The sequence below is a fragment of the Perca flavescens genome, chromosome 15 (assembly GCF_004354835.1).
Source record: "Perca flavescens isolate YP-PL-M2 chromosome 15, PFLA_1.0, whole genome shotgun sequence".
In the NCBI taxonomy this organism is placed as follows: Eukaryota; Metazoa; Chordata; class Actinopteri; order Perciformes; family Percidae; genus Perca; species Perca flavescens.
In genome coordinates, this window is record NC_041345.1 from 2,247,447 (window position 1) to 2,275,312 (window position 27,866).

General features: G+C 41.9%; 1 protein-coding gene across 2 annotated transcripts in view; it reads left to right on the plus strand.

The window, feature by feature from the left end:
• Positions 1 to 27,866, plus strand: part of LOC114570098 (myosin-9) — a 58,283-nt gene that overhangs the window by 7,112 nt on the left and 23,305 nt on the right. The window contains exons 2-16 of one of the 2 annotated variants that reach the window (XM_028600318.1): positions 13,799 to 14,130; positions 16,211 to 16,367; positions 18,027 to 18,054; positions 18,194 to 18,287; positions 19,637 to 19,657; positions 21,510 to 21,602; positions 21,716 to 21,779; positions 21,921 to 22,019; positions 22,117 to 22,260; positions 22,395 to 22,490; positions 23,601 to 23,872; positions 24,010 to 24,183; positions 25,004 to 25,177; positions 25,783 to 25,897; positions 27,084 to 27,271. In XM_028600318.1, the coding sequence (XP_028456119.1) occupies positions 13,804 to 14,130; positions 16,211 to 16,367; positions 18,027 to 18,054; positions 18,194 to 18,287; positions 19,637 to 19,657; positions 21,510 to 21,602; positions 21,716 to 21,779; positions 21,921 to 22,019; positions 22,117 to 22,260; positions 22,395 to 22,490; positions 23,601 to 23,872; positions 24,010 to 24,183; positions 25,004 to 25,177; positions 25,783 to 25,897; positions 27,084 to 27,271 (2,046 nt within the window). In that variant the 5' untranslated portion in view covers positions 13,799 to 13,803. The remainder of the gene's footprint in view (positions 1 to 13,798; positions 14,131 to 16,210; positions 16,368 to 18,026; positions 18,055 to 18,193; positions 18,288 to 19,636; positions 19,658 to 21,509; positions 21,603 to 21,715; positions 21,780 to 21,920; positions 22,020 to 22,116; positions 22,261 to 22,394; positions 22,491 to 23,600; positions 23,873 to 24,009; positions 24,184 to 25,003; positions 25,178 to 25,782; positions 25,898 to 27,083; positions 27,272 to 27,866) is intronic. The other variant, XM_028600319.1, reaches the window with a different exon arrangement.

The following is a 27,866-nucleotide window of genomic DNA, read 5'->3' on the forward strand; positions in this document are numbered from 1 at the left end:
TGAACACACCTCCCTGTAAGAACAGCACACCAGAATGCACCTGAACACACCTCCCTGTAAGAACAGCACGCCCAGAATGCACCTGAACACACCTCCCTGTAAGAACAGCACGCCCAGAATGCACCTGAACACACCTCCCTGTAAGAACAGCATGCCCAGAATGCACCTGAACACACCTCCCTGTAAGAACAGCACGCCCAGAATGCACCTGAACACACCTCCCTGTAAGAACAGCATGCCCAGAATGCACCTGAACACACCTCCCTGTAAGAACAGCACGCCCGAATGCACCTGAACACACCTCCCTGTAAGAACAGCATGCCCAGAATGCACCTGAACACACCTCCCTGTAAGAACAGCACGCCCAAATGCACCTGAACACACCTCCCTGTAAGAACAGCACGCCCAGAATGCACCTGAACACACCTCCCTGTAAGAACAGCACGCCCAGAATGCACCTGAACACACCTCCCTGTAAGAACAGCACACCCAGAATGCACCTGAACACACCTCCCTGTAAGAACAGCACGCCCAGAATGCACCTGAACACACCTCCCTGTAAGAACAGCACGCCCAGAATGCACCTGAACACACCTCCCTGTAAGAACAGCACGCCCAGAATGCACCTGAACACACCTCCCTGTAAGAACAGCACACCCAGAATGCACCTGAACACACCTCCCTGTAAGAACAGCACGCCCAGAATGCACCTGAACACACCTCCCTGTAAGAACAGCACGCCCAGAATGCACCTGAACACACCTCCCTGTAAGAACAGCACACCCAGAATGCACCTGAACACACCTCCCTGTAAGAACAGCACGCCCATGGGCCACAGATGGGCGCAGGTGCATTTGCTATTTTAACGACATGGGCGCTGGACAGTAAACTGACAACTGCGTCGGTCTTAAACTAGCAAAGACAGTTGCGTTGGACTTTGCGCTGCGCCAGGTGCAAGATAGGGGCCTGTAATGTCTGTTTTTTATTGCAGACAAACACCAAGACTTCAGCTTGCACACATCCTGCATGTCCCATATATCACTAATGGTGGCCTTTTTAATTCAGTTCTTTCAAACATGTTTTTTCTTGAATGTCTCGTCTATTTTTGTTCTGCCCAAAACATTTCTTCTGGTTGACATGAACGGCATAATTAAGTGACCTCAGTCAGAATGGTTGGTTGGTTTCTCATTTCCTTTTTACTGCTGTTTTATTTCTTGCATTTCCTTGTTGTCTCTGCCTCCTCTTCAGACATTTCTCTGCACCCTCTGTTCCCTGTCTGTGCTTTCCTTCATTCCCACCCCCCTCCAAACCCCATGCCTCCTTTTCCTCTGCTTGTGTTTTTTTTTTTTTTTTTTTTGCCACCACCCCATCCTTTTCCCCCATCCTTTCCTCCAACCTCCCCCTCACAGCAAGCACCTGTAAGGTTTCAATAGAACCGAACAATACCAGGAAATGGTTGCACTTTGACTTGGACTACAGAAAGGACTATGCGAACCTTGGCCATGCCTCTTGTGATCATTACTTGTGGTTCAGTAGATAATTCTGCTTTCTATTCAATGATGAGGTAATGCTTGGTCAGTGAACTAGGAAATTCCCCCTTAAACGTTTTCCGTTTTTTGAATTCTCATTCAGAACACAAGACAAAGTAAGCGTTAACGTGCAAAATGTAATGTGCAAAACGGTCGGAGCTGAAATGGTGATTTTAAAAATGTTGATTAATTGCACAGCCCTAGGTTCTTCTAGTTGGCAGTCTTTTTAGTGATATTTAACTTCTTAACGCTTCAAAGCATTTGACTCATTAGTGTAAAAACAGGTAATGCAATGTGAACGCCATGCATTTATTCAGAAGCTTAGAGGCACAACATAATAACCCTAAAACTAATTTCTATTCGGTGGTGATTGTGGTGAAGCACAGTTGTGTTACTGTACATGTCAGAAATTAGACTTTGTCCGTGGTTGGGTGTGTGTGTGTGAGCTGCACACCTGCCGTGTGTGAGTGTTTAGTACATGCGCAACACATTCACCACAGACACGTTCACACTGTGAACTTTGAAACATGCTGCATATGCATGGGTCTGTCTTCTGTCTCCCATTGGACAGTTTATTCCCACGTCAGTCCAAATTGCATGGCCCAACAGACGGCCAGGTTGTCAAACTAGCATGTGGCTCTCGGACGTCTGTGAATACATTGTTTAATGAGTCTGTGACTCAAAAAGGAGTGCCTTAGGTAGAGATAACACGTGATATATCTTTAAAATAAATGGTTTATGAACGTAGTAGCAGAAGTGAGGTAGTAATAGTAGATTTTCTTCCTCACGGAGTCTGTCAGAAATTATAAACTAAACTGTGCCAGCTTAAATTCCATGGGAAAAATAGCATTGCTGACAAATTGAAATGTGTATCTTAACTCCCCTCTGCATTCTTTCACAGTCTGTTAAAAGGCTTACGTAACCACCTATCTATTTATCGAATTGTCAATACTGTCGAGTGTTCTCGTAAAAGGGCATGCTGGTGCACTACAGTATCTGCTCTGATTTGTCAAATAACCAGTCCATAGTGTCATGAAATAGCTGGTTGAATGCTAGATGTGGAGTTTGTTCTATGACCCTGAAAATGATGTGCTTATCAGACCAACACCCTATTTTCAAATCGTCTGTTCTTCCTGTAATTTAACATAAGTGTCCAGTGGGTCTGACTTCTGACTCCTGTTGGACAAATGGTTGAAATGGGTAAAACAGGCATTATACAGACTGTTTAACTTGACTTGATAAATGCACTTGAAGCAGTTGTTCAGTGATTCCCAACTAGGGCTATTGATAAAACCAACTACTTTGCTATAAGTAATGGACAGTTAAATAGCTAAAATAACGCAGAAATGGTTAAAAAAAAAATCAAGCTTCTGCTTCTCCAAGAAGTGGTAGTATGAATGTGAAGTTGATCAAACCAACCTTAACAAGTATGTTTACATGCACACAACTATTCCACTATTATACTGAATGTGATACGGGTCACGTAAACAGCATATTCCGTTTGGATATTCCAAATGTGGCCCTTTTTCTGAATATAGCATTTAGCACTGCAGGTATTATTCAGGTTTTAGAAGCATTCTTTGGACATGTATACAGCACATTCAGAATCTACGTCTCAATAGCGTTTTTACAGCAGTTTGCGACAGTTTACGCCCTCTGCTACGGCCAATAGTTTGCAGGGCTGCGGTAGAGATGCATGCCCAAAAATAAAGGGAGGAACACAGCTACTTTAAACATTATGAAAGACTTTGATATCAACAGGTTTTTTGGAAATGCTCAAACATCACAACGCCGACATTTTCAAGAAGGTTGCTAAAGGACTGAAAGAGGGACGCTGTGTTTGCACGGTCCAACAAGTCTGCCACCAGCGGGGGAAAAAAATCCTATTTTTGCACGTTTGCATGTAAACGGGAATAGGCCTATTCATTTTAATTAGCCATGTAAACAGCTTAGTTGGAATATTGTCTTTTTTTTTTTTAAATAAGGGAAAAAACTGAATATTATGTGCATTTAAAGGTAGCCATTGACAGTTCAACTGTATAAAACATCTCATTTTATATCTAATAGTTGATCTGACATTGCTGTGGGTTACATCATAGATACTTAAAGTTGGGAACCACTGGTGTGGGTGATGTGCTGAGTGCTTTATGAAGACCTAATGGGGGCCTCTGGTTGTAAATGGTAGATGGCATTGGCCAGCGTACAGTTTGAGTGAAATTGGATCCTGGCTGAGGCAGGAATGTGAAAAGTAATGTGGAAAGTGATGTAGATCTGTCATACCGTGCAGTTATTTTCCAGCAAAGGCTTAATTTGGTTCTCAGTCCTCCAGAGCTGCACAGCATGTGCTCAAAGAAAGGCCACCTTCCCTCCTCCTTGAAAGACTTGCACACAACAAGTTCCACAAATGGCAAAATAGTTTTCTCAGTTTGTCATTTCCTCCTTCTTCCCCTCTCTTGTCCTTGCCCCACCCTTCCCACTTTCAGGGAAAGGAGTGTGAAGGGGAGCGAGCGAAAGTGCGCCGACATGTGAGCCGATAATGCATTTTGACTGACTGACTAAATACCTTTCCAGTCCCTGACTGGCACCCACTCTCACTTTTTATGAGAGCAAATTAGCAGTAGGTAGATCATTGGCCTATGAGGGGAATAAAAGCAGTAAAACCAGGACACAAGAAGGGCTGACACTTTAACTACGGATTGGAGTGTTTGTTGGAAAGTGTAATATTAACAGTTGAATCCAAACGGTGAGAACAGTGCTAAATCATATCCACAGCATGAGGAGGACAGGGCAGTGTTTATTGTGAAATGGTACAGGCTGTACAGTTGTACAAGCTTTTTGTTTTTAATGCCTAAAATATCCATCGTGTTTCCCCTTTTTCTTCATTCTGCAGCGCGCGTCAGTCCATGAACGAGGCAACCGTCTGTGGTTGGTTCACGTCTGTAACAGCAGGACAGTCTAAAGTCAATTAAAATGTTGTCTGTAGCCTCCCGGTTACAAATGGGCGCGGTAGTGAACGGATCATCGGTGTTGTGTTTTATAGCAGAGATGGACCAGAGAACTTTCCATCAAAACCGATCGGTGATGCTGTTTTGCCCTCATAGCTCTCGGTGAAGTTTGATAGAAGTGATGTAATGTCTAATTTGATGTTGAGTGAGCACTGCACCGGAAACATAAAAATAAAAAGCTTTTTAAATGCTACGTTGAGTGTTTCCTTTAGGATTTTTTTTTAAGCGGTGTCTGTCCGAAGAACAATCGTAACGTTTTTGGTGGAGCTGGTCGTTTAATAGTCGAATCCGAAGAAACTGAACATTTTGACAATAAACTCCATCAACACAACAGTATGTGGAGTTAAACTGATCCCAATAACCTCTGAATAGTTCTACTTGTTGTTAAATTGCAATGTGAGCGGCAGCCAACATTGCATTATGTTGGCAGGATAATATAAAAGGCAATCGCGACTACACTTTTTGTACAGCCCTATTTCTGATACCGTGGTGGCCATGGTGGGCCGCCACTACAAAATCAACATAGAGGAAACACTGCTACGTTGCTTGAAAGGAAATAACGGGTGAATCAGCTTTTAAAAGTGAAGTAATTAATTAATTTTTAAACCTTGTGTTGTCTTCTATTGGACCATTATAATTCATCCTCCTGGGCCAAAACCAAAACAAACAATTGTTGCAGTTTTACACTTCTTTTCACTACAATGTATGTACAAACACCACTAACACCAACTTATTACTATCTTTACACTTCTTTTTGGAATTCATGGTCAATAAAAAAAAAACTCATTTATAGGAAATTATACCAAATCCTTGAGAAGCAGAAATCATGAATTATTTAGACTAATATTAAAGGACAATCACAGAAGGGTCAATGTTCAGTCGGGATACTGTCTCAAAATATTTCGATTTCTTTTTTAAATGCTAAAAAAAAATTTAACAAAACACCCCAAATTCAAAGAAAGTAGAGATCCGATCTTTTGTTGTACTGTTATTTTTGGTTAATTATAATTAGGTCATTAAAAAGAAACCCATATTTCTGATATAGACGTTTACAAAATGGGTCAAACTTGACCCAAAGACAACACAATGGTTAAATAACTGCTGTGCGGTGAAACCAATTCATCCCATATGAGTGAGAGTGGTTCATGTTGATTTAGAAAAAAGAACTGATGCATATTTAAAGGAACTTTTTAAAGTGTTAACTTGAGAATGGAGTTTGCGTACGCCAGTCTAAAGCAGTCAAACTATGGGAAACGAGGCTGGTGTTAGCTCTTCATGCAGCGTTGTGATGGAATGCAGTTGGTGGGAGGACAGTGGTATTGACTTTTCGTGTCAATCTATTAATATTCCTGTCAATGGAGCAGTGACCACAGCACAGCTGGTTTATAGGTTGCCTTCAGCTGGAGCAGGAGGGTGTGACTGTACATGGTCATGCTTTCAGGGTTTTCCATACCATTCATTCATTTCTAACCTCTGGTGGATTTGTGAGGACTATGGTTGACTGCTCCTCAGATCTCTGCAGGGTAAATCCAGACAGCTAGCTAGACTATCTGTCCAATCTGAGTTTTCTGTTGCACGACTAAAACTACTTTTGAACGTACACGTGTTCCACCAAAACAAGTTCCTTCCTGAGACTATTTAGCAGAGGCACCGTGGCTCCGTCCGGAACTTAGCCCCACCCACGACGATTGTGATTGGTTTAAAGAAATGCCAATAAACCAGAGCACGTTTTTCTCCCATCCCAGAATGTGGGACTAGCCAGACCCCCCTCCTCCGTGCCGAGGTGGAGGAAGGTCTGGAAAAGCGAGACTACAGCTTTCCAAATGTTTTAGACTCCGATAATGGAGATAATAATGCTACAAAATGTTTATTTTTAATTTTTATTGAAAAACCTTTTCTTGAGGGACGAACCCTAAACCCTTTGCACAAAATATGTGCACCTAAGTCTAATAAAGCTAGGGGGAAACACTGGCTTTGGTAGAGGCTGTCTCGACTCAGGGAGAGTCACTGAAGTGGAAAGGAATGAGAGGGAGTCTGACTGATGGATGATGGCCTCAGCTTTATAAAGACCAAAGTTGACCTGCTTTTTCAGAACGGGACAACTGGGACTGAAAGGACAGTCTTCTACGCCCTGCCCTACCAATCTGCATCGGTGTCTCTGTGTCCCAGATGGCCTCCCACCAAGAGTCGGGGTCTGTCCGATGTTACTGCCTGTAATAAGGAAGTTTTTCCTCGCCACTGGCGCACCAAATTATTCCTCTTGGGGGTTGGGATTGTTGGGTCCTTGTACATGATAGATTGTGGTCTAGACCAGTGTGTCTCAAATAGGGGTATGTGTACCCCGAGGGGTACTTTGGAGGACTGTAGGGGGTACGTGAGCGCTTTTTAAAATGTTTTTGTTAATGTTTTTGAAGTTTGTCACTTTCTAAAAGTTTTTGTCGCTTTTTGTCAGTATTTTCGACCTGTTCTTTCCTTCCTTCCTCCTTTCCTTCCTTTTTTCTACAGTCTTTTTTCTCTCCAAGTTTGTCAAGTTTTGTTGCTTTTTTTTCAAAAAACAATTCTGCCTTTTTCAAGGTTTTTGTCACTTTTTTTTCAAAGTTTGTCTTCCTTATTTCTTTGTCGCTTTTGACGACGATTTTGTCTCTAAGTTTTTGATACTATTTTCCACCTATTCTTGCCTTACTTCCTTCTTTCTATTGAAAAAAGTTTTTACGTTTTTCTTTAAAAAAAAGTTTGTGTTGCCTTTTTTCATCAGCATTTAGATGTTTTTCAGTGACATGGCTGTTTGGTAAATCTATCGCTGGCCAGGGGGTACTTAACTTAAAAACATAATTCAAATGGGAAACATTATTGAAAAAAGTTTGACAACCACTGGTCTAGACTGAGATAACTCCTGTTGTAATTTGACACTTGAATAAATTGTAGATCTTCCCTTTTCCTCTCCTCTCCTGGCTCCTACTACGCTTCTTTCTCCGAGTCCTGGCCACTGCATCACTTCCTCTTAGTAAACCGCATGCTGGTCTCTGGGATGAGGCCGGTTTCTAAAAATGGCCTCTGTTCCCTTCCTTGTTTTCCATGGTTCCTCTTTCAAGAGTGCGGCTGCGTTGACAGCAGGGCTGCAACTAACAATAATTGTCCGTGTTGATTAATCTGTAGACTATTTTCTCGATAAATCGATTAGATGTTTGGTATATAAAATGTTAGAAAATAATGGAAAATCGTGGATCAGCCTATCCCAAAAAGCCCAAGATAATGCCCTCAAATGTCTTGTTTTGTCCACAACTAAAATATATTCAGTTCACTGTCCCAGAGGAGAGAAGAAACTAGAACATCTTCTCATTTAACAAGCTGCAGCTCTACTGCACGAACGCTAACTCTGTTTTCATTTGGGCATTTAGAATATAATCCGTCTGTCAGCGTTCATGAAGCTCAAGGATTTTTGCCAAGGTTTGGTTTTGGGATGACTGTGTTTTCTACCCACTGCCATGTATTTAATTAATGAGTAATCCTCGTCATGGTTATCTAGACCAGCTAATCTCATCGTAAATGGATCTCGACAGAATAGATAGCGAATGCTTTCACAGCCAAGCGTGTTGCAAGGTGACAAGACTTTAGCGAATCCTTGATTCTTACAGGATTATGGAGGACTTGGCAAGGCGGCAGCAGGAACATGAGCCAAGCATGGGAGGAGGGGGGGGGTGTGATGAGTGCCAATGCACACTGTTTTATCTCAAAGTCAAGTCAACATCCATGTTTTCCTATAACCGTCAAGTCTCCACAAGGGAAGGCCTGCGTCTAAAATTGTCTGATGGGAGGTCTTTATCCCGCCTTTCTATATAGAACAGTGCTAGTCAAACTAGAATAGCTGTTGGGAGTATTTTAGTCCTCATGCTACTCTCTGGAGAGGTAGTTTAAAGTGTGTCACTGAGTTATCTGTGCTAAGCATGTGAGTCAGATTTCAACAGACTTTACTACGCATAGTGTCCAAATTACAGCTGGAACGCTTCAGTTGATTGTCAGAAAATGAATAGGCAATATATTGATGATCATAAGAGTCATTTTTCAAGCAAAAATACCAAACAATTCTTAGTTTTAAATATTCGTTGTCTGTGTGATAGTGAGCTGATTGTCTTTGGGTGTTGGCCTGTTGGTCGGACATACAAACTGAAGACGTCATCTTGAAGATTACTTTTTTTTTTACGCATTTCAAAGTGTTTTCTGACTTTTTCAAACGATCAATCTCGGAAATGATCGTCAGATTAATTGATAATGAAAATAACTGTTAGTTGTAATGCAATGTGACCGCAGCAATAGATGGTGTCTGTATTTGTTACAAGTGTTTGAGATGCTGTTTTTATTGCAGCCAACATGCCTCCCTGCATCTGAGTGTAATTGTAAGACATTGCAAGCTAAACCAACACCAGAGCTTTGGGTGTGTTCAGCCTGTTCTATTTCACTTCTTGTTTTTGCCAAACAACAAAGCCATGTGTAATCAGTCATGGCTCCTAATCAACCCTGCATGGGGCCAAGTGATCCAAGCATGCTGGAGCAACTAACAGACAAGTTTTATTTTAAAGCAGCATGCAAACATACACACACACACACACACACACACACACACACACACACACACACACACACACACACACACACACACACACACACACACACACACACACACAAACAAAGGGATTGAGTGCTCAAATCTGTTCGATCTATGGAGCTTTGGAGGTGATGCTGATCTCCCCTGAGTGATGAAACTCAAAGTCACACATGACCTGCTGATGTGAGAGAAAATAAGGGGAGGAAACGGGAAGGAAAAGCCAGAGAATAGGTCTGAGAGAGATGTAAGGAGGGAGGCATAGAGGACAGAAATTTGTGGAATGCTGTTGCTCGCCGTCTCTCCCTGATGATAAAGGGTGACTCTGGGAGGAATGTGACCCTGAAAAGACTTGGATAAACAGAGGGGAGGGGGTTAAGACTCTGGAGAGAGGGAGAGAAGGGTGGCTGAAGGCAGAGGAGGCAACGTGGAGCCAGCTGAGAGTTAAAGCAGGGCTAATTTTCCCCCCACGTTGTGTTACAGGATAGGGTCGGTACTCGCAGGATGAGTTTGGAGGCGGGTTGAGTGGTGACGGGCGTCAGCTGTAGTGCAGCCTGACAGAGTGTTGATAGAGGATGGAGGGAAGCAGGGGTCATGAGAAGAATGGCTTTCCCTCTGCTTTCTTTCTCACAGATCAGGGTTAATGTGCTGGAACATACGGGACCGGCATAACTCGTTAAACGCAGCAACCCTACTCTGTGCTCTCTCTGAAGTTTCAGTACAGAAACAGAACCGAAATGCTGCGTAGTTTGCATTTTGCCAGGAGCATAATTGATGGAATTGGGGTGGGGTTTTTTTGTGCAATTTGTTTTGTGTGATGGTTGTCAGAAGTAGACTTTGATCGGTGCATTGGACAGGCCTCTAGAAAGTTAATTTTTTTTTTTTTTTTTCAAATGTAAAACGCCATGTTCAGTAAGTATCTTAATCACAATTTAAAATAGAAAACATTCTCAGATTGTTTGGGAAAGTTATGTCTTGATGTTGAAAAAAAATTATCGGTCGATGTCTTATCAGATTTTATTTTTTTAGGGTCCCAAATATCTGTAGCGAACTCGGAAAAATCCAGTTTCAGTCTGGCAATAGTCTGACGTATACAAGCAGTGTTTTCTGATGATTAGCGTGGGAGAATTGAGATTGGGAACCAGAACCTCGCCCCACTTGACAACATTACTGTTCAAAAATGCTCTGCCAGACCTAAAACACTTCCAACTGATTCTATTCCAGATATTACCTCTGCTGTGATTTCCATAGTGTTTGCATATTAGCAACACAGCGAGCCTCTATAGCACACACGTGTCAAACTCGAGGACCGCGGGCCAAACCCGGCCCCCCGCCTATCATTTTCCACAACAAATTTTGTGCACTCAAAGCGGAATTTGGCAGATTTGCAGACTTTGAGACTTCTACAGATTTCTTTATGTGGACCAAACTGTAAGTGAGAAAGCTATACGAGACATGCCATAAAAAAAAAAAGTCCAAGATAATTTGACTTTTTTGAAATAAAAGCATGTTAATAAACTTTACATGTCTGGCCCTCGATGTCATTCTCATTTTCCAGTGTGGCCCTTAGTGAAGTTGAGTTTGACCCCCCTGCTCTATAGGGCAGCTCTCAGTTTTCCTGCTGCAGGTGAGAGGACGGTAAAGGCTCTGACACACCAACCCAACTTCCGAAAAAAGTGCCTCAGAAAACGCAGCAGAGACGTAATGCGTCTCCATAACAGCAGGTGACGCTAATCTGTATTGACGCACAAAAAATTCAAACCGGCAGTTGATTGGACGAACTCGTCAAATGGGTCTGGCTGCTCCCAGATTTTTTACAACAGACCATCATTTTGGCTCGTTCAGAATACGATCCCATATTGTACTAAAATAGTTCACCGAAACGTGTTTCTGAAAACATTTGAAGAGAGAAATAGGTTGTGCAGTTGCTGAATCTGTCTTCATTTCAGATCAACAAAGGTCAGTCTAAAAGATTTTCATCAGATTTTGAGAGACTCTAGTCACGCTCGTCATTTCCGGGATAGCTCTCCACCAATCAGATTGGCCGTTGAGTCCGACTTCCCACCCTCCGATTCAACAAGTCAAATCAGCCCAAATTAAGTCCGAAGGCTCCTCTGACTGACGACGGCACGGAACACATTGAACAGACTCGAGTCACCGACCTCGCCAGACTGTTCAACGGCCGATTATCGGCTCGGTGTGTCGGGGTCTTCGGAGAGGCTAGCGACCTGGGGGTGCTGGGAAAGCGGTGTCATGCTCCTGCTGTGTTGGAATGATAATTGAGACGGTAAAATCTGGGGCCTCAGCGTCAGGGAGAGCACATCACGTTCAGTTAATTGCCCAGGGTGTCTCTGCTTTTGCTTCAGTTGGGCAGGTTGGCTCAAGCACATGTTTCTTTTTTCTCGGTACTGGTCAAACTCGTCTTGTCACTTTCTCTGTTTGGTTTAAACTGCAGCACTCCCTGTCAACAACATGTTTCTGTCCGCTTTCAGAGGCGTGTTATGGCAAGAACAGTTTGTGCACAGCTTGGCCTATGTACAAAATATTGTTTATATTCCGCAGTGTAGTTATGTTAGGAAAGTTAGTTTCACTGTAAATTATGGCAGCAACTAATGATTATTTTCATCGTTGATTAAGGTAATCTGTGGATTGTGTTCTGGATTAATAGATAAGTTGTTTGGTCTCTAAAATGGGGAAAAATGTTGATCAGTGTTTCCCAAAAAGCCCAAGATGACGTCCTGAAATGTCTTGTTTTGTCCACAACTCAAAGATATTCAGTTTACTGTCCCAGAGGAGAGAAGAAACTAGAAACATATTCACATTTAACAAGCTGCAGCTCTACTGCAAACTTTATGGTAAACTTAATCTAGTTTGACAGTCAGCCTCGCTCTTCGATCTGCTCATCGCTCCTTGCGACACAACATTGAGAAACGAATAGTTTGAGGACCTCCTCCAAGTGCATAATCAGTGCAGTTGTTGCATATTGTGTATTTAAAGTGCACCGCACATGTTCACTTTTAACAGTTGTAGAAGCTTGTTGGCAAGTTTTCTTCCCGTTCAAACACAGACCTCCACTGTGGTGATAATTTTATTCTAGTGTTATTTACATTAAGACATACATATACAAACCATATCAAAGTCTTTAAAAACGGGAAACTTAGAAAGAGATAATAGGCTGCCAAGAAAGGGAGTGAGTGACCGAGACGAACCAAACTTTATTTATTAATTGTATAAATGCGGTTATGTACTAAATCAGAAAAATAAACCAAGAAGCACTGAACAGATCATCTCTACTTTTAAGAATGCTACAAACCGTAAATTACAAATTACATGACGACTCTGTGGTGTTCTCAAACAAAAACTTCCTTTGATCCTTTATCTTTATGGTTTCTCTGAAACAGAAACGCAAACAGGAATGCACAAAAGGGGCTTTTGTTTCCTGACTTAGTTACTGGATTTAGTCCCTGAAACTATTTGACTGATAAGGGCCACAAGTCATGCGGAGGTTTACCCTTTTGTGTCAAAGATCACCCGCAATCACCTCCCCTCCGTCTGAGCAGATATACTCTGCCAACCAGTAGGAACAACAACAAAGACCTGCTCCCTCACAGGCTTCCCACCAGCAGACAAACTGTTTGCTGGGAGATAAACTTTTTAAAAATCTGAGCAAATGTCACCCGGATGTTCCAGCAGCTGGACATTGGATTAATTGTTCACAGCAACTTGCCGAAAAAGGAACACGGCGCCTCGTTTGACATGGCTGTGTTCTATGTTGACCCGACCTTGTCTTGAGCAGACTCTTCCTGTTGCACGTCCCGACAGTGGTGACCTTTTGCATTCCTCCGAGATAGTGTGAAGATGGAAGCGAGTGTAGCGAAGATCTGGTCCTGTAAACAAAACGCAACCTTTTTTTTTTTTTTTTTTTTGACAGACGATATTCAAGATGTGCAACAATTCATGCATATAATTGTTTTTACTGTGATGTCGGATAGCATAACATTTAAATGATTATTAGGAGGACCCATGGGCAGCAGCATGTCTGGTTTGATGACACCAGAGTTTCCCACTTACTACCCACTTTTGTAGTCCCGTATGTACAACAATGAGGCAAATTATACACAGTTGGTGGACCAACAAAAAACCACAAAACAGTCCTACAAAGACAGAAGTTGAGAAAGTAGGATTCAAAGTGTTAAGGCAAACTCCAACAGAAAGAGGTTGCAATTAAACCGATAAGTCGAATAATCGACTAAGAAGGAGTCCGTCGTTTTGGACTAAGCCAACTAAGATTTCTTTAGTCTTTTTAAAAAAAAAAATGCTATTTTATGCTGAATGAGTTAATTCCAAGGAACTATGAGCAAATGTCTGGTAAACACAAGATTTAAATTGGTGCTTTTGCATGATTCTTTGTGGAGAAACCCAGTTTTAAAGATCTGTCCATTGAATCAACTTATCGACTAGTGGACAAAATTGAATTGTTAGTCGACTGATAATTTCTTGGATCGAGGACAGCCCCAGTGAATTAATAATTAATCCGTTTCATATTTTTTGTTGTTTGATGTCTGAATTTCTGACCCCTCTCCACGATTTCCTTAATTTCCCAGCACTAACCACAAACACTTTCTTCCTCTCTCTCTGTCTCTCTGTCTCTCTGTCTGGATCAGCTACCATGTCGGCCGCAGACAAGTTCCTGTACGTGGACCGCAATGTGGTCAACAACCCACTGGCGCAGGCGGACTGGGCCACCAAGAAGCTGGTGTGGGTGCCCTCGGAGCGCCTGGGCTTCGAGGCCGGCTCCGTGAAGGAGGAGCGCGGCGACGAGTGCGTGGTCGAGCTGGCAGACTCGGGGAAGAAGATCAAGGTGAACAAGGATGACATCCAGAAGATGAACCCGCCCAAGTTCAGCAAGGTGGAGGACATGGCCGAGCTCACCTGCCTGAACGAGGCCTCTGTGCTGCACAACCTGAAGGAGAGATACTACTCTGGGCTCATATATGTGAGTATGAAGCCGTCACAGACGCAAAATGACTCAAACCAAGCATTGATTCGTACATTGTACCTCATTTTGCTTAAGTATGTAGCAGTGATGCATGGGGCTCATTTTATTTTTCTTTCCCAGTTTCTCAATTGTAAAAGAAAAATAGCCTCGACAATCTATTTCTTAACTGCTAGCTATCTTGCCAGTGCTAACTTTGCACTAGCACACTCACAACAGCAGCGCTAATGTCCAGCTACGTGACACATCTGCCACTATATCTATGAGGACTGCCGGGTCCTACGCAGTATGCCAGGCAGACACACAGCTGACAGCCTCACAGGTGGATGCGGTGGAGAGACGCGCAGATAACAAACAAAAATAAAATCTAAATTAGCATCACTACTTTCAGTGCGAGTGTTTTTCTCCAAATGTTTCTTTGTAGTCTTAAATTAAGATTTTAGGCCTATGTTAGGTTTAAAAAAAAAAAAAAGTACAGCTATGTGAGTGTAATGTTTAAAACGCCTTTTAATATCTTCTTGACAAAGTAGCAATAAACAAGCAGAAAAAATACATACGAAACATTATTAAACCTCTTAATCTTTAGGCAGAGCAGCCTATCCCATCATTCATCAGGCCAAAGGATTATCAGAATAACTATGTCCCATTGGCATTTTCCTTTTCATTGTTATGAAATCCCTGATGGCTTATAGAAAACAATCCGCCATGGCCAGTCTCCAAACCAATTTATCTCCCTATCCAACCTCCAATTATCTCATTAAGCCCCATTGTTTAAGACAACCCATTGTGTGCAAATTGCCACTGCAAAGACTGTGTACAATCTACTCCGATACTCATGGCATGCAGGCATTTCTCTTTCCCCTCTGGTCTCTTTTGTTAGCTCCCTCCCTTCTCTGTGTGTTTTGGAGTTATCTTGTAAACAGGAAGCTGCAGGGAACAATGCACATGAGAGATGTGAAGGAGGGAGGGGCGTCCAGATTTTACATTGATGGACACGGAATGTAAATCATGTTGTAACTGCTATTACTTCCCCCATAATTTATGTTATGTATCCCCATGTGGTGGGCTGGGAGTCATTTGCTCTCTTTGACTCTGTGGTGTGTGACCCGGTCAGATCAACACAGCCTGTTGTCCCCCCAAGATATCCAGGCTACGCTTGGTTAGCGTGGTGCCTCCAGGCTCTGTAGTCTTTGTAGATGGACCGTTTCTCAGGGGAGAGATGCCTGGTACAGACTTGCTGGGAGGGCAGCACAGGAATGCAGCACATAGAAAGTAAAAAAAAAAAAAAGCAATCTGACGTTATGGTAGGAGAACAAGTCCGGATACACAAAAGAAAAGATTCAGTGGCGTTTATAGAAAGGAAAGGAGAAGGGTTTTTATGTTCAGAGCAGAAAAGATAATTCCACCATGTCGACCTGAGATATGACTTGACTAACCTGACCTGTAAAGTAGTTTTTACAATCATAAAACATCAGTTTGAACCTGCAGCAGGGTGGGGTCACGATTACATAATATGTGAGGGAATCCAATCAGAGTTCATGAGAAATTTCCTGCTGCTCTTTGATGCGGGACAGCCTTAGTATTGAATCAGTGCCAAGAATAACTTCTATTTTTTGGGAAGAATTATACAACTTAGTATATCGTCACTGTAGGACAGAAACCCTATACCGTATGTCCATATTTTATCATTTAAAATCATAATTGAATGCCATTGGTCCCTCTTTACGTTCGTCTCTGGGTTTTAATTATTTAAACACAGACAGTCAATTTTATCTGAGGTAAATGACTCAAAAAATGTTTTCAAAATTAGCTTTTTTTTTTTTAAATAACATAACAGTTTAGGACATGGACAAGGTTTCCCCTGACAGTGATGATATGAAATGACTAATGTCCCAGTCCACTATCCTGATTCTCCTCTGCACACTAAATGGAGACTTTCATATCCCCTCCATGATATTTCCCATGTCCGGTATGTAGAACAACCGAAACCCTCCTCCTCCACCGGTAACTTCACTTCTTCTTATTCCATGTTCAAATGCAGCTTTTCTTTTGAACGCAACGCCTCTCATCTGTCCTGCAGACATACTCTGGGCTCTTCTGTGTTGTCATAAACCCCTACAAGAACCTGCCCATCTACTCAGAGGAGATTGTTGAAATGTACAAGGGCAAGAAGAGGCATGAAATGCCGCCTCATATCTACGCCATCACCGACACAGCTTACAGAAGCATGATGCAGGGTAAGTCTCCCCCCCCCGCCCCCCCACTATAAAACTGTTATGACTATTGCTTGAGAACATTATAAGGAAATAATGCTGTGTTTTTGTTTTTTTTAAAAGATTATTACTATTTCACTATACTATACTTAATATTATTAAACGTAATTACCAACTGAGGTATGCAGGTGCCCAATGCAGTGGAATTTAAAATCTGCTGGCCTACATTATGCCCTTTTTTTGCCTTGCGTCAACCCTTTGCCAGTTATTTTTGCAGCCCAAAGCTTGGAATATGTGTCAATGTCAATGCAGCTACTGTTCTCCGAGTAGTTAGTACACAGAGCTATAAACTGTAAGGCCCCTAAGAGAATACGTTGTACGCATACATACTTCAGTATAGATATAGATAGTTTATTTGTGTCAGTATTCTCTCTGAAAAATTACATGCAGGGCATGGGAGTTTGTGGCTTCATATGGAAGACAACCGGGACCAATCACTTTAGAATATTTGATGTGTTACTAGCAGAGTATTCATACAATTTCAGATAATACCAGACGCTCCCGATTCAAACTAAAAAAAGGTTGTATTTAAAAAAGATGCATGATGTTTCTCCTGTACAGTCACTGTCACATACTTTTGAAGAGTATACAGGACATGTAAAAACAAAATCTTGTTTAAGTTTGTTCTTAAGACTGATAAAAGTCAATTTAATATTCAAGACTAGTTTTCAGTGATTATGTTAGTTCCTCTTAAGTGCTGCTCTTACTTTGCTAATGCAGATTTCCTGTGTTTGGCATATGTCATCTGGTTGTTTTGAGGCTTTTATCCTTATCAATCAATTCAACATGTATTTATATAGCCCGTTAGAGCAACCAGCATGTATCCAAAGTGCTTTAGCGAGCCACAAAAATAAAACCTAACATACATTACATGTCATTTAGCTGACGCTTTTATCCAAAGCGACTTACAATTGCTGTACTATATATGTCAGAGGTCGCACCCCTCTGGAGCAACTAGGGGTTAAGTGTCTTGCTCAGGGACACATTGGTTGATATATCACAGTGGGAATCAAACCCAGATCTCCCACACCAAAGGCATGTGTCATATCCACTGCGCCATTGACGGAGTCAATTCATAAATGGATACATAAAAGCAGAAGGAAGAAAGGAAAATGGAACGGTGCTATCCTTGACACTTTACCTAAAGATGCCGTGTTTAGTTTGTCGAAGCATTCACAACAAAAGCTGAACGTTACAAGCAGCAGTTGGTATTTCCTGCAGGGCTTTTGTATTGTAATGTGTTTATTTAGTCCACGTCCTGGAAGTGCTCTTAGCTCGGCAGTCGAGCCCCATTTAAGCCCCGTTTTCCTGATGTGTTGTCTGTCAAACAACACCCCCTCTGTCCCATTTGTGCTCTTTTTCTCCATGTTTGGCTTCAGCAAAGTTTTCAGACCACACTATGGGAGGAGAAAGGTGATTAGCTGGTTAGTTTGAAACCGAGCAGCACCTCTTTCCAGTCACAGGAAGCCGGATGTCTGTTTCCTGTCTGTGGCTAATGTACTTCCTGTTGTACAGACTACAAAACTGTATTCACTGTGGTGATAACGCATGCTCATTTAGAGCATGCAGCATAGTTGATCTGCAAAGGCTGCATAATCCAACATTTGTACATCTTTTCTGCAGATCGAGAAGACCAGTCCATTCTTTGCACGTGAGTTACAATCTAGTTACAACTAGATCACATAACACGTTGGGAGTACATTCATTTGATTGTTTTGTCTGCCACTCTTCTGTGGCCTTCTCTAAATGATTTGTTTTGACTCTGTTTTTTCTCTCCGTTTGTCTCACAGAGGCGAGTCTGGTGCCGGTAAAACCGAGAACACCAAGAAGGTCATCCAGTATCTGGCTCACGTGGCCTCCTCTCACAAAACCAAGAAAGATCAGGTCAGTCCTGCCTCTGATCCACACAGTTCATCCCTTACACTTTCCCTCCCATTACTCTTTTACATCCTCCAGTCACACCTTTTTTATTATTTCAATTTACTCCCTTCATCTCTCACTTCAGTCCCTGCGGTTGCTTTTTATCTGAATTATTTTCAGGTGAGACACAATCGCTAATTTCCTTCCAGTGCTTTCATCTTCCAGGAACGACATTTTCCTATCCCTCTTTCCACACTTTGTGTGTGTGTGTGTGTGTGTGTGTGTGTGTGTTAGGGGTGGGATCAAATATTGATTCAACAATATATTGTTGTCCTCCTTTGTGCGATACGAGATCGATACGCCAGCGCCAAATATCGATATTGTAATGAATTAATCAATAAAATAAGGCGTTTTTTAGGCTAAATTTTTTGTCACATACAGCAAACATCTCCTCACTATCTGCTAGCTGCCTGTCCCCTGAACACACTGTAAAAAACATCTCCTCACTATCTGCTAGCTGCCTGTCCCCTGAACACACTGTAAAAAAAGGCGGTCTCTGTAGACAGCCCAGGCATCACAAATGCCAACAAAAATAAACTGGGCCAACCTGCACCACCACAAACTGTTTGGGATGAGTAGCGGGAGGGGCGAGCTAGCCTCCGTTTTGTTTGACAATACTTTGAACGTCAACAAGAAGTGACGTCACCCAACATCACTTAGAGCACCTTTAATTGTTCTGTTTTCTAGCAGTATATAAAGAGAGAAAACCTACACTTAACCTTTTCACACGGCATTTTGTAGTCATAATTAGACCGATATCATTAATATAATGTATCATTATAGGATTGTCAAGCAATGTATTATCACAGAATGGAACAGCCCTGTATCATAATGTGGCCTACCTGTGATTCCCACCCCTAGTGTGAATGAAAACTTGACTGTGTACATGATTGTTAATCCATCATCACATTGTTGTGTATTCAAACAGCTTATTTTCTGCAGTAGACAAACTTGTCTGTGGTACAGCCGCCACAGAAAAAAGAACTACATTCAACAGGAAAAAGGGGGGGGGGTGGCAATCAAGATAATAGCCCTGCAGGCACAGAGAAACAGTAGTGCAGATTTTTTAAGAATCCTGGCTCTCTTACATGTTACATAGACCAGAGGCTTTACTGCATCTTCTCATCAGAAATAAAACTACCATCTAGCAGTTGAGCATTACGTCAGACTCGGCTGGAAAACCTGCACTACTGTTATCTGGCCTGCCAGCTTCATGATAGATGCTGAAAGCAAACATAGAAGGGTTTGATGAAAACCACATCTATCATATCTCTCGTTTTTTTGAGGTTGTATTTCTCTCTTCCCATCAACAGAACAGCTCGATCCTGTCACATGTGAGTTAACTCTCTCTCTCCCTCCATTCGCTCTTCCTCCCCCACCTGCTTTCTGTCATCACCTTCCTCCTCGGTCCCCCTACCCCTCTTCCTCCCTCTCTTTCCCCTCGCTGGACTGCACAGTTGTGGGAGTCACTTTGTATAAAGGGCAGAGGTGACATGTCTTGCCAGCCAATAGGAAATAGGGAGGAAGTTTCTTTTTTTTTTTTTGCAGGTCAGGGGCAGCAATATGTGTTCCTGTGAAAAATTCAGCCAGACAATAGTAGGATAAGGGGGAGGAGTCTTAGCAACAACAGAAAAACTGCAATTCTTTTGGTCTAATTGATGCATTTATAGATTTGTCTGGTTGAATTTTTCATCATTTGTATCGCTACTCAAGTCCAAAGTTTGACTGCTTTTTGTTTTGCGCAAAGACTTTTGCTTTACTCGCATAAAACAAATGGCTTGGGCAGTGTTTGTGTTCAACAGTTTCAGTTTTTTATTTATCAAGAGGTTCAGTGAAAGAACAGTAGCCCAGAATTAGATTTGCTGTATAGTTTGAGTTGATAACCTCAGGAAACCCACAGGCTTCTCCAGTACTTTCCCTAGGCTTGTGGAAGACTTAGGTGCACTTATTTACCGGGGGTTTAGGGGTCCCTCCCCCTTAAGACGTTTTTTCTATAAAAGAAAATGCAATTTTACATCATTTTGGACCATTATTATCACCATATGTGTCTAAAATACAAAGCTTGAGCAGGTACTAAATAAATAACACTCAAAAAGCTTAAAGACAAAACAGCCATTAAATGTGAGAAAAGTAATTTAGTTTTTATGCTCTCATTCATTCAGCTTAGGCGCTGCCCAAATCTGCTTGGGCGCTGCGCCTAGGCCTTCTAATGTCAGGGGAAACCCCTGTCCTGACAAACATTTGTACAGTAGAACGTCATTGCTTTGATTTCTTTAAACTCAACATGTAATATGTACTTACTCATGAATCAGTGCAATGTTAGCCTTTGGATTTTGGCAGATGCCGTTCCTTGTTTTTTTTGCTGGATAGAAATGAGTGATCATCAGCCAAATAGGTGAAGAAAAAAAAAAACTTGTGTGTAAAGTGAGGTAGGTGTGGCAAGACCTTGCTGGAAAGCACAAATGCTTAGCAAAGCCTTTTTGGGGAGAATAAGTGAGTAAAAACAAGGCAGTAGGCTATAGCTTGAAGAAAGACTTTTTCAGAGGTATATTGAAGCCGAAAGGACCGCCTGTTTGTTTGTTTGTTGGTTTTGTGCTTGGGGTTTACTGGATTATTCTGCTCTAGGTGATGGGTTGCTGATACGGGTCACAGGGTCTCTGGGTGTTTGCAGATTTGGGCACTAACACAACATTATGTGTGTCGAAAATGCTTGTGTGTGTGTGTGTGTGTGTGTGTGTGTGTGTGTGTGTGTGTGTGTGTGTGTGTGTGTGTGTGTGTGTTTGTGTTGTGTGTTTTGTGTTTGTGTTTGTGTGTTTGTGTTTGTGTTTGTGTGTGTGTGTGTGTGTGTGTGTGTGTGTGTGTTGTGTTTGTGTTTGTGTTTGTGTGTGTGTGTGTGTGTGTGCACGGTATCCCTCCTTTTATCACTTTGTTTTACATATTTTGTACACTCCCATGTCCCCCCTTCTCCTCAGACGTAAGTACATCATGGGCAAACAAACTAATTTTGTTTATTTGGAAAAGACTCAAACTAATCAGTTTCTTACAATGAGTAACATTCTAGTAAATGAATAACCAGTTCTCACGGTACATCAGTCTTGTTAGATCGGATTCCAAGGCTGAGAACTATCCTGATTTACGTAAAGTGCGCTTTATATTTTGCCTTGCTGTTCTCCGTATTTCCATCAGGGGGAGCTGGAGAAGCAGCTGCTGCAGGCTAACCCCATCCTAGAAGCCTTTGGAAATGCCAAGACAGTGAAAAACGACAACTCTTCTCGATTTGTAAGATTTAGTGCTACGTCTTGGGATTCTGACTTGTTATGAAGTGCCTGTTTTCACAGCTGGACTGTTCCACATACCTTTCTTAAATGTTCATGTGTTTTTTTTTTTCCTAGGGAAAATTCATCAGGATCAACTTTGACGTCAATGGTTACATTGTTGGTGCCAATATTGAAACCTGTATCCTTGATACTGTCATTGCTTCTTGTAGTAGTACTTGTGTTTCTTTTTTGGGAGTGTCTCACTGCAGTACCCAAACTGATTTGAAAATGCAGCCATGGTAGTATCAGAAAAACTTATCCTTGACTGACTGGCCACTAGACTTGTTGGAGAAGTCCCGTGCCATTCGCCAGGCCAAAGATGAGAGGACCTTCCACATCTTCTACTACTTGCTCACAGGGGCCGGAGATAAATTGCGCAGTAAGCAACATATTACAAAACTCTCTGTTCAAAGACCAAGTTAGAATTTCTCAAGGATTTGCCATTTAACTCACTCCGACCATCCCTTTTCTCTCAGATGAACTCCTCCTTGAAAATTACAACAACTACCGTTTCCTTTCCAACGGAAACGTTACAATTCCTGGGCAGCAGGACAAGGACCTGTTTACAGAGACGCTTGAGGCCTTTAGGATCATGAGTATCCCAGAGGAAGAGCAGATAGGTAAGGCAGACCGAACATTACTTTTAAAATAACCTTTTCTTTTATTCTTCGAGTGGGACTTTGCCTTTGTTTACCGTCTAGTATCAATGCAACCTAGACCCACCTTAATGCTCCCATCTGTTCTTTTTGTGCAGGCCTGTTGAAGGTGGTGGCCTCTGTACTGCAGCTCGGGAACATGACCTTTAAGAAGGAGCGCCACACAGACCAGGCCTCCATGCCTGACAACACCGGTAAGTTGGACCTTAACCTGAAATATTTGGCAAAAGCTTGGTTTATGGTTCTACGCCGTGGGTACGCATAGATACGGACCCTACGCCGTAGCCTGACTTGCACCTCCCCAGAAATGTAACTACACGTTACAACTGAATGGTCCGCTTGGCCATGGCTTGGTAGCATCACAAATATACAATATTTTTGACCAAATACCTTTATCAGTACTGCAACGATATTGTAGTGTTGACTATTGGTGCTTTCACAAAATATTTACACAATGAGATTTTGGATAAATAATTATCAGTAATGTGGATATAATGACTAAGTGGGTAAAGGCAAATAATAGAACTGTTATAACTGTCTGGAAAATGACTTCACTTTACTGTAATGCTGCCTTTTAAAATCAGGAAAAGACAACACACAAAATCTAAGACGATATCCAGCCTCATATCACGATATATTTTTATTATATTTGACATTTTATTTATTTCAGAGTAATAACCCCTTGAGATGAACCATCTCGTTTTCGAGGGGGTCCTTGAGTCCAGGTACAGAAATAGACACTGACCTTGCAGTGGCAGTCAAACAGAAGAAAAGACAAACAAACAAAACAACAATAAAAAAACAACTTACTTTACGAAAATAGTAAGAGCAAAAGCAAAAATATATAATATATAACTCATACAAACAAGACATAAACACACACACACAAGACTCTCCAAAGGTTGCTCACTCATCCCTCAACAAAGTAAACACATGAAAAAAAAAAAAAAAAATATATATATATATATATATATATATATATATATATATATATATATATATATATATATATATATATATATATATATATATATATATATATATATAGTTAAAATTAAATGTAATTCCCTTTTTAATGTCCACTTGCATAGATCCACTAGAACTACGCAGACACAAGTATAAATCCTCACACAGCGTAGGCCACTTACGTAACGGCGTGTGCTCTTCACACTTCTATAAATCAGCCTTTAGTCTGGCAAAACTACCACCTACTTTGATAAGTTGTTGATGATCCTGCAGATATATCTTAAATGTTGTTTTCTCCTCTTATTTGCACTTTCTTCCTCCCGTTTCCTCTGCAACAGCTGCCCAGAAGGTGAGCCACCTTATGGGCATGAATGTCACAGACTTCACCAGGGCCATCCTGTCACCCAGGATCAAGGTGGGCAGAGACTACGTCCAGAAGGCCCAGACCCAGGAGCAAGCAGAGTTTGCTGTGGAGGCCCTGGCCAAGGCCACCTATGAGAGGATGTTCCGCTGGCTCGTCATGAGGATCAACAAAGCCCTGGACAAGACCAAGAGGCAGGGAGCCTCCTTCATTGGCATCTTGGATATCGCTGGATTTGAGATCTTTGAGGTAAACAATTCACTAACACTAGTTCCAAGAAGCTCTCCAATCTCCTCCCTTCTTCGGTGTATTAAAAATATCCTCCATGTTTCTATTTGTGCCATTTGTGCAGTGTTAAGCATTTTTTTTCTCCTGTGTCTCCCCAGCTGAACTCATTCGAGCAGCTGTGTATCAACTACACCAATGAGAAGCTGCAGCAGCTCTTCAACCACACCATGTTCATCCTGGAGCAGGAGGAGTACCAGAGGGAGGGCATCGAGTGGAGCTTCATCGATTTCGGCCTGGACCTGCAGCCCTGCATCGACCTTATTGAGAAACCTGTGAGTTTAAAAATCTTACTCACCTGTCGCCAAGCTTTAACTCCTTCATATGACCCGACTTTAAAAGAGAATTACATTTTAATTTTAACCATGTCCCTATTTTCCCATTGATATGTGTCTAAATGACTAATTTAGGTGTTGACCTGGCATCGGTAAGTTACACAAAAAAAGAAATTTTTTCATAATGTTGTCAAAGACTTATAATAACAATCTGTCAGTGGCAAAAACAGAGCTTTTAGTGGATGGAAATTGAAGGTTGCCATTGCCCTATTGAATTACAGCATCGGTTACATCCATTTTCAAAGACACTTGTTCACATTAGTCAGACACAAATCCATGAAAATAGGTTGGAAGGTTGGAAAAATTCCAAAATTCCCCCTTAAGTCCTGTTTATGTCTTAGCCTGGTCCTACCAGACTCTGGTCCATTTCATATGTACAGATAGTCTGGCCACTCTCCATTGACAAGTGTTAACTTCCTTGAAGGTGGGTACTCTGTTGAAGTTTAAAATTATTGGATCTGCCCAGAGCCACTCTGGTTCTGCCAGAACCCATCGCTAACGTTTGGTGGTGATGTCGGCTTAGCATCGCTAGTGTTAGCCTTAGCCAACTCCTTCACCACTAGCGGAGCAATCTGGAAAATCAGACAACACCAGACGACGTACTGAAGGAAAATGAAAATTGAGCGGAAGTCTGTCGGAGGCCAAAAAAAATACTGATCAGATATCAGGTTTTTTCTTCTTCTTTGTTCTTCCAGTGTGTTGAGTACATCGGGGCCTTTCTATTTCATGCTTTAATTTGTTCTCTCCCTTTTGTGTGCAGGCCAACCCCCCTGGTATCCTCGCTCTGCTGGATGAGGAGTGCTGGTTTCCCAAAGCCACAGACAAGAGCTTTGTGGAGAAGGTGCTCCAGGAGCAGGGCACTCACCCCAAGTTCTTTAAGCCCAAGAAACTGAAGGATGAAGCAGACTTCTCTGTCATCCATTATGCTGGCAAGGTGAGTAGTTCATTATGATGCATTCTCATTAACACATTTCTCTGTCCTAATTTGTCTTACATGTGCCTTTTCTTTCATGCATTTGTCCAGTTTTCAAACTTTATGTTAATGACTCAGAGGTCTAACGCTTTGGCTACATCGTTGTAGATTGTTGCTTCAGTTTTTGCACTCGGCACAGCGCAGTGAAACTACACACTATTGTCAGCTGTTATCAGAGGACGCAGGTGACAGGAAACAATAAACTAAAATAGAAACTTTTTAAACCAAACTGTACACTATTGACAGTAATTAGATCACTTCCTGTATATTGTAGTTTAATTCAAAAGAAATGTAGACACTTTGATCCATTTCTGTGTAAAAGGGCCACACACGGCTCACGTAAAAAAGTATAAATAGAAGACTGTCCTATTTTTACTCTTGTAGAGCGTATATCCACGGTGCATATGCACCACTACGCGCTGCTCTCATGCCTGGTTTAGCCAGTTTCATCGATTATAGTGGAAGTGTAGTGTTGGAGTCTGCATACGTTATCCGTGCAATGTAGCCGGCCCGTTAGTCATTCTCAGAAAACAACTTGACAATTCCTGCCGAATGTTACTCCTCAGGTGGACTACAAGGCTGACGAGTGGCTGATGAAGAACATGGACCCCTTGAATGACAACGTGGCTTCACTGCTCAACCAGTCCACTGACAAGTTTGTCTCTGAGCTCTGGCGCGACGGTGAGTTGAGGACGATGTTAACCTGTTACCCAGGAATCACTGCTTCTCTTGGAGCGTTGCTTGTTTTGGGAATATATGTAATGTTTGGGTTCCTGTTTTGCATTTCATAGTGCTTTCTTTCTCTTTTATTGTCTGGTGTGTGGACCTTTGTTTTTACCTTCTCAAATCCCACTTGTTGTGTCCATCCATTTCTTCCTCTGTTTGGCACCATTTCGTCTGTCATTTCTTTCTTTTACTGGGTCTCAGAGGTACAGAAATCTCAGAGAGCTTATTTTTATCAGCGTTTTCCTTTTCTACACTCAAACTCAGGTGACAAGGTTTCCTTTTTATTCATTTAGACTATTCCCTCGCCCCCCCGTACTCCTGCTGTCTGTTTAAACATGCTTATTTCTCCATCCATTTCTCCTAAATGTTCAAACTTGTGTTTTGAGTTTAAACTTTCAAAGGATAAAAAGATTTTGTGAGTTGTTCCAGTGTCTTTAACCAGCGGTGTGTGTGTGTGCAGTAACGAAATCTTCTGGTCATCTTACGACTTGTTGCTCTATCGTTGAACTCTCCTTTTCTCCCTTTGTGTAATAGTGTTGTTTGGGGACTCCTGGTGTTGGTCATGGTTACTGCAGCGATGGGTATATACTGCATGGGTTTGGTGTGTTTTTTTTTTTTTTTATATCACCACAAAGATTACATGCCCACTGCAACCGCCAGAGTTTGCCACCTTCCTGACACACACATATATATTTAATTTAGGTGAGCCATCACACATAGTTTTCACTCACAGAGCAACACACTAGCAGAGTTACAACAGTCAAACAGCCCCCTTCCATGCACTGCACTGAGTTTTGTTTTTCGTCATGGTGTGTAATCTCTCCACGCTTCACTTGCTTTTTGTGACTCCTCTCGGTCATCCTACTCCAGATTCCCGTTTCCCTTCAGCATTCACTCTGTTTTTTGTGTGGTGTTTCACTGGTCCTGGTGTTATGAACCGCCTTTTTCCTGGTTTATGTATTGTTTACCAAGAGGAAGTGGAGAGACAATGGTCATATTCATTCTCCCTTGTGACATGCATATGGTTTGAGTTTGCCTGGTTAAATATTCAAATTATTAAATAAAAAAAAATCCACTAGCTTCTTACATAGTGTCTCTCTTCTCTCTCTATCCTCTCTCTCTCTGTTGTTTCTTCTTTCAGTGGACCGCATCGTGGGTCTGGATAAGGTGTCTGGCATGTCCGATATGCCCGGTGCCTTTAAGACCCGCAAGGGCATGTTCCGCACAGTGGGCCAGCTGTACAAAGAGCAGCTGTCCAAGCTCATGGCCACGTTGAGGAACACAAACCCCAACTTTGTTCGTTGCATCATTCCTAACCACGAGAAAAAGGTACCGGAGAAATACTGTCATCTGTTAGGGTGTTTCCACCGCGGGAACTTTCTCAGAGGACCAAAAACCTACTAAACCTGCTCAGTTCCTAGTTTTGTTCCATAGTTCCTAGAACTTTTTTTTAAATTGCTATAGACCCAATCACAATGTTTGTGTACAATCACTTCTGGGTAGAAAACTTCCTGCGTCCCGTAGATAAAATTTAACGGCACTGAGCAAACTGGGGACGAGGAACTACTGGACTTACTCTCATTTCATTTATCTAAAATGCATGTTTTGATGCTTTCATTTGTCAACATTGACTAACGTTATCTTGGAGAGCTAATGTACCTGTTGGGCCACATAATAAGAAATGAAACCACCCAAACTAGCAATCAGTCCGACCGGCGATGAGCTGTTGCTGTTCACAACACTAGATTTGGTTTATCAAAGACTCTGGCAAAGCAACACAGTTTATAAAGTAAGCACAGCAGAAACGTCAGCTAGTTCAGACCTCAGTGTTTAACAATATTTCTTTGAATGTTAGAGTTACTACTAAAAATGACAACAGAAATAAACCAGTTGGAAGTGATCTTTGTGTTAGCGTGACGTCGCA